This window comes from Anguilla anguilla, chromosome 14, assembly GCF_013347855.1.
Source record: "Anguilla anguilla isolate fAngAng1 chromosome 14, fAngAng1.pri, whole genome shotgun sequence".
In the NCBI taxonomy this organism is placed as follows: domain Eukaryota; kingdom Metazoa; phylum Chordata; class Actinopteri; order Anguilliformes; family Anguillidae; genus Anguilla; species Anguilla anguilla.
In genome coordinates this window covers 39,991,147-39,997,352 of record NC_049214.1, presented here as the reverse complement: position 1 = coordinate 39,997,352, position 6,206 = coordinate 39,991,147, and the positions used below count along the sequence as shown (strand labels likewise).

The window sequence follows — 6,206 nt, the reverse complement described above, 5'->3', positions numbered from 1 at the left end:
TACATACACACATACATACAGTGCATACATACACACACACATACATACACACATTTATACAGCGCATACATACAGACATACATACATACATATATACATACATACAGTGCAAACGTACACACATACATACATACAAACATACACCCATACAATGCATACATACACACATACATACAGTGCATACATGCATACACACATACATACAGTGCATACATACACACATACATACAATGCGGATCATAAGTATTTGGACAGTGAGACTTTTTACGGTTTTGTCTCTGTGCTCCAGCACACTGGGTTTGAAATCAAATGCTAAATATGAGGAAGTGCAGACAGCCAGCTTTAATATGAGGATATTCATCCATATTCATCCATATCCGTGTGGGAATTACAGCCTTTATTTAGATGTACAAAGGCCCTCCCCCCCTCCCCCGCATTTTTGGAGGTTATAAGTAATTGGAAAAATTTACATAATCTTTGATAAAGTAATCATATTTAGTACTTGGTTGCAAAGCCTTTGCATTCAATGAATGCCTGAAGTCTGTGATCCATAGACATCACCAGACGCTGGATATCTTCCCTGGTGATGCTCTGCCAGGCCTGTACTGCAGCCATCTTCAGTTTTGGCTTGTTTTGGGAGGCCTGCAGTCTTGTCTTCAGCTAGGGAAATGTTCGATCGGATCCAGGTCACGTGGTTGACTTAGCCAGTCAATAACATTCAACTTTTTCGCCCTGATAAACTCCTCGGTTGATTTGGCAGTATGTTTGGGGCCACTGTCCTGTTATGAGCGCTGTCCAATGGATTTTGAGGCATTTGTTTTGATCTGAGCAGATGTTTCTGTACACTTGAGAATTCATCCTCTTGTTGCCGTCAGCAGTCACATCACCAGTAAAGACTAGTGAGTCAGTTCCAGTAGCAGCCATACATGCCCAAGCCATAGCACCACCTCCACCATGTTTCACTGATGGGACGGGGGTGCTTTGGATCTTGGGCAGTTCCTTTATTTCTCCATACTTTCCTTTTTTCTGTCACTTTGATACACTCGTCTCATCTGTCCATAAGACTTTATTCCAAATCTCTCCTGTCTTTTTTGTACTGTTCAGCTTACGCTAATCTGGCCGTTCTGTTTTTGAAGTTTATCAGTGGTTTGAATCTTGCAGAGGTTATGCTGGTGTGGTCTTCTCTTTATGGTAGTCTTCAATACATCTATGCCTACATCCCGGAGTGTTTTTGATCTGTTTCGAAAGTTGAAAAGGGGTTTTTCTTCACAATTGAAAGTATTCTTCAGTCATCCGCAGCAATGGACTTCTGTGGCCTACCAGGTTGCGTTGCTATCGTGGTGCTGGCCAGGGCATTTTTGCTTCTTAACAGTGAGCCAAACAGTTTGTTTTGGCACATCCAGTGTTTTGCTATGTCTCTGATCACCTTATTTAGATTTTTTCAGCCTCACGATGGCCTGCTTTACTGCCATTGACACTTCTTTGGTCCTCATGTTGAGAGACAACAGCAACAGACTCCGTATGCAAATTCCACGCAAATAATCAATCCAGAATCAACTTGTTTTTAGCATTCTTGTGTATGAAGTAATGATGTAACAACACACAGCTGGCCAAGAAACAGCTGAGTAATCAATTGTCCAATTACGTTTGATCCCCTAAAATGGCTGTAATTCCTACATGAATCACCAGATATGAATGTGAATGCTCTCATATTAAAACTGACAGTCTGCACTTTAAGCTCATATTCATTGTTTCAGTTCAAATACAACGTGCTGGAGTACAGAACCCAAACTACAAAAATAGTTGCACTGTCCCAATGCTTACAGACTGTACACACACGCGTGCGCGCGCACACACACACACACACACGTGCGCACACATACACACACCTCCAAATGCAGACATATGCACACACATGGCGACATGTGCACCACATGCACACAAATATGCAAACACACACCAGTGCATGCACAACTCACCCACATACACATAAACACACCATGCATAAGCATCTGACTTACACACACACATACGCACAAACACACACACGCACATTTACACACACACACACACACACACACATTTACACACGCGCACACACGCACATTTACACATGCGCACACACTCACATGCACGCACATTTACACACACACACACACGCACATTTACACACACATACACACACACACGCACACGCACATTTACACACACACACACACACACACACACGGGCGGTTCCAAACAGATGGGTAAGCACAATCAGTTCCGGTTGCTCGCCGTTCCATCGCATGCATGACCTGCGCCACGTCAATAACAACAGCAAACAGAACGTTCGTTCCAACCGAAAAAGCATTAAACCAGAGAACCAAAAGGAGCTCCGGACGTCCTATCAAATGCGTCTTGGCGAACACGCATTCTTTCTCATGCCGCAAATGGAAGAAATCAAATGCCAGGCCAATGAGTAAAATAATAATAAACAACTTAGGAAGATGTTGGCAGGAGCGGAATTATCGGGCCAGGCGTTTAATCCGATCACAGACAGCACGCGTGTGCAATAAGCTGGAGTTCCCTCCACATCACCCCTCCATTACTGGAGACGGCATATTTCAAAATAGCAGAAGCAAATTGGCCCTGTTTAACCAACGGACAGTAAAGTGGCCCTCTGGGCCTTTTTCGCTCAGCAGGACAGAAAGCCTCGATGTAAAAGGCCGCTCGATAAAGCTGCCAGCGAGGTCGAAGAGAAGAGCTCCGAACGGCCATCGTTATTTATCATCGTTAATTAAACGCACGCGCGCGGGCCCCGGACAGCCCCGTGTCCGACGACCCTGACGTCCGTCACGGAGAACGGTGGCCCCCGCCCACGCTTCCTGATGAAAGCCTGCCTCCGCGGACCCCTGCAACCCCGGCGAGCACGCGACATCGCTTTCGGATGCGCCAGGTCAATTTTTAAAATAAATAAATTAGCCTCGATGTACGTTTCTAAAGACAGTGCCGTCTAATCACGGTGACCTTTGTCTGTGATTGCCGAGCTTACCCGAGCGCTGAAGGTGTTTACTCATTTAAGATGTTCATTTATTTATGCGCTTAGCGCGACGCTGCGAGCCGAACAGCTGTCGCGCGAACGCGGTCGCCTCGGCTAAGCGCGCTGCGACCGGCAGACTCTGGGCTCAGAACTCAGTTTTCTTTCGCTGATGAAAGGCGGCAGGACATCGGCCGTTTCAAGAGCGGGGGGGGAGAAGGCGGTCGTCTGAAGTCGAATTCGTTTGAAATCGACGGAGCGAGAAACGGAGCTCGGGAAGGGCGGGCCTCGGCGAAGCTTAGGCGGGAAAGATTTGCGCGCAGCGAGCGGCCGAGCGGCGGGCGGTCTTTGATGCGTTTGCGAGCCCCAGCGTTAGCGATTCCAAGTCAGGAGCAGGAAAGTGGAGATTTGTTGGAATGCTTTACTGCCACCATTTTCAACTGTTTATAATATTTTTCTGTGTCTGCATATTTTCTCTGTGTACATTATTCATCAGAATAAAAAAAGGAACTATGAAAACCTCGACCAACTGTCCTATGACAACAAACGAGGACCCAAGGTATATTTGCATGGTTAATGCACGCCGCCCCAACAGTTCTCCAAACGTAGAAAACTAGAAACCAGTCAATCAGTCACCAACCGACCCAGAACTGCTCTTATCTTGGTAGCACGTCTTTTTTTTTTTTACACTGAGACATTTTTCCCTATGATTTAAATCGAGAATGTTTTTTTGTTTCAAAAAGAGTTATGAGTTATTTTTTGTAAAAAAAAAAAAAAAAGCTCGGCTTTTCTTCTTTTTTGGATCGAAATGCATGATTTTCAGACTTTGAAAAAAAAAAAAGAGAGCGATTGCAAGCTTGTCGGTTTGGCGGCGATCTGGAGTGGGGCAGATGCACCCTGCCGGCACCGCCTCCTTTCCGCCGCACAAAAAAAGAGAAAAGAAAAAGAATGAAAAAGTTTTTCTTTGGGGAAAAAAAACTCTCCCTTACTGCTTATCCCACACCCCTCCCCCCTCCTCCCCCCCTCCCCCCAACCCTCCCACACACTAGTTTTTTATTTCCGGTTGCATCGATCTTTTTTCTCCTTCTACCTCTAACATGCACGTCTTTCTCTGGAGCCTTGATAACCCTCAGTTTGCATGCACAAATGCAGAACTTTTTCAATCCAACGCATTAGTTTTTTTTTTTTTTTTTTTTTTTTTAGTTTAACCCTTTTTTTTTTTTTAGTTGAAGCCGATTCTCTTGGATCTCCTTTTTTTCTCTTTTTCCGAAAAAAAAAAAACCCAACAACCAACTGACCAACCGAGCGAGCTAAACAAGCTACCGCAGCAGGCAGCATGGTTCTGAGTGGGAGGGGGGGTAAGTAGCCTACTTGACTGCTTTTGTGCCCCCCAACCACAGGCAGAGAAAGTCCTTCAGTTCAGCCAAGACACAAACTTGACTGCGCTGCTCCTGGAGGCCAGAGAGCTGGAGGCGCGCGTCATCATCCTGTCAGCCAGGTGAGGCTCCGCCCCCTTTCTGCCTTCCCGCTGTAAACGACCGGGATCAAGGGACCCGCCCCGCCCCGTCACAGGAAACCGCTGTCCACCAGGAAAGCCCCCACCCCCCCCTCCCCCAACGTGACCCCCACCCTCCCTTACAATACCATAATTATTATGAGGAGATTAGGACGCTGAAGTTGCAAACTGCCTAATTATGAACTGACAAACATCGCAGCGTTATAGTCAATGTAATTAGATGGTTAGGATTTATGTAGGCTAAGTAAGAGTAATAGTCACTTCTGTTGCTAATTACCGCTTGGTAACTGGAATGTCTCCTAGAAACACTTGCACATGGTTCACCTACACACAGACATTATATCGTCAGAGGGGTCACAGGGCAGGGCCAGAGGTTCATGGGGTTCAGTGCCCTGGGGCAGTTATGGGGTTCAGTGCCCTGGGGCAGTTATGGGGTTCAGTCCCCCTGGGGCAGTTATGGGGTTCAGTGCCCTGGGGCAGTTATGGGGTTCAGTGCCCTGGGGCAGTTATAGGGTTCAGTGCCCCTGGGGCAGTTATGGGGTTCAGTGCCCCTGGGGCAGTTATGGGGTTCAGTGCCCTGGGGAAGTTATAGGGTTCAGTGCCCCTGGGGCAGTTATGGGGTTCAGTGCCCTGGGGCAGTTATGGGGTTCAGTGCCCTGGGGCAGTTATGGGGTTCAGTCCCCTGGGGCAGTTATGGGGTTCAGTGCCCTGGGGCAGTTATGGGGTTCAGTGCCCTGGGGCAGTTATGGGGTTCAGTGCCCTGGGGCAGTTATGGGGTTCAGACACCCTCCAGAGGATGTGCTCGGTTAAGTTCCTGGAGCGGCGGTGTGGTAAAGGCACAGGGCCTTGGTGTGACAGCGTAATTAGCCGCGGGGAGCGGAGGGGATTGTCTGCCATCCCACGTACCCACCACTGTGAGGTCACACCTGGGTTACGGTTACTGCGCAGTGAAACCAGGCAGAATAACTCTCTTTATGTACAGTGCATGCCTGCTCGCCCCGGCCATACAGCAGAGCGACTAGCACACCTGAGTACACATGCACACATTAGCGTTAGCACAACGGCATCTCCACCAGATACTAAAGAACAGCTCCTGTGGGGCCAGTTCAGCCTGAAATAATGTCAATCAAATTTTCGCCAATTTGAATATTTCAATATATTTAATTGTGGGCAACCAATGCACATTTTGTCTGGGCAAAAACCAAATTTAATTGGACCGTGGCAGCAAATGTGTTCATAAACTGAATATAAATAATTATAAAAGTCTCTAATAAATCCTTCATAGATGATAGTGTTTTATAAAATGCCTTTTATTAAACAGAGAATGCAATAGGACAAATAACAGACCCCAAAATAGGGTACAATAAATTATATTGACATAATGTAGCAGAACAAATGCATTCTTGTGGAAGAAATTGTTTTTTCAATTTTTCAATCTTCCTTAAAGAGCTTTCCTGTTCCCCACAAATCCTTTACAGATTTAAAACACTTTTTGTCTTAAAACCAGAACAGCAAATTATTAATATGCAAGGTTTCTTTTCAGAACTGAAGTTGATCGATGTATAAATGTAAAGGTTTGCATGTAATGCAAAAAAAAAAAAAAAAAGTTTTTCCCTTTTCCAAAAAGATGAAAACTGTCACAAAATGCAGCCCATTGAAATGCGGTCGCAG

The 6,206-nt window shown here is 46.1% G+C and overlaps 1 protein-coding gene across 11 annotated transcripts in view; it reads left to right on the top strand.

The window, feature by feature from the left end:
• The window catches only part of grin1a (glutamate receptor, ionotropic, N-methyl D-aspartate 1a), a 48,701-nt gene that overhangs the window by 11,395 nt on the left and 31,100 nt on the right, over positions 1–6,206 (top strand). For 8 of the 11 annotated variants that reach the window (XM_035390571.1, XM_035390567.1, XM_035390566.1 and 5 more), the window contains 2 exons: positions 3,516–3,578; positions 4,420–4,517. In XM_035390571.1, the coding sequence (XP_035246462.1) occupies positions 3,516–3,578; positions 4,420–4,517 (161 nt within the window). The remainder of the gene's footprint in view (positions 1–3,515; positions 3,579–4,419; positions 4,518–6,206) is intronic. The other 3 variants (XM_035390577.1, XM_035390575.1, XM_035390568.1) reach the window with 1 other exon arrangement.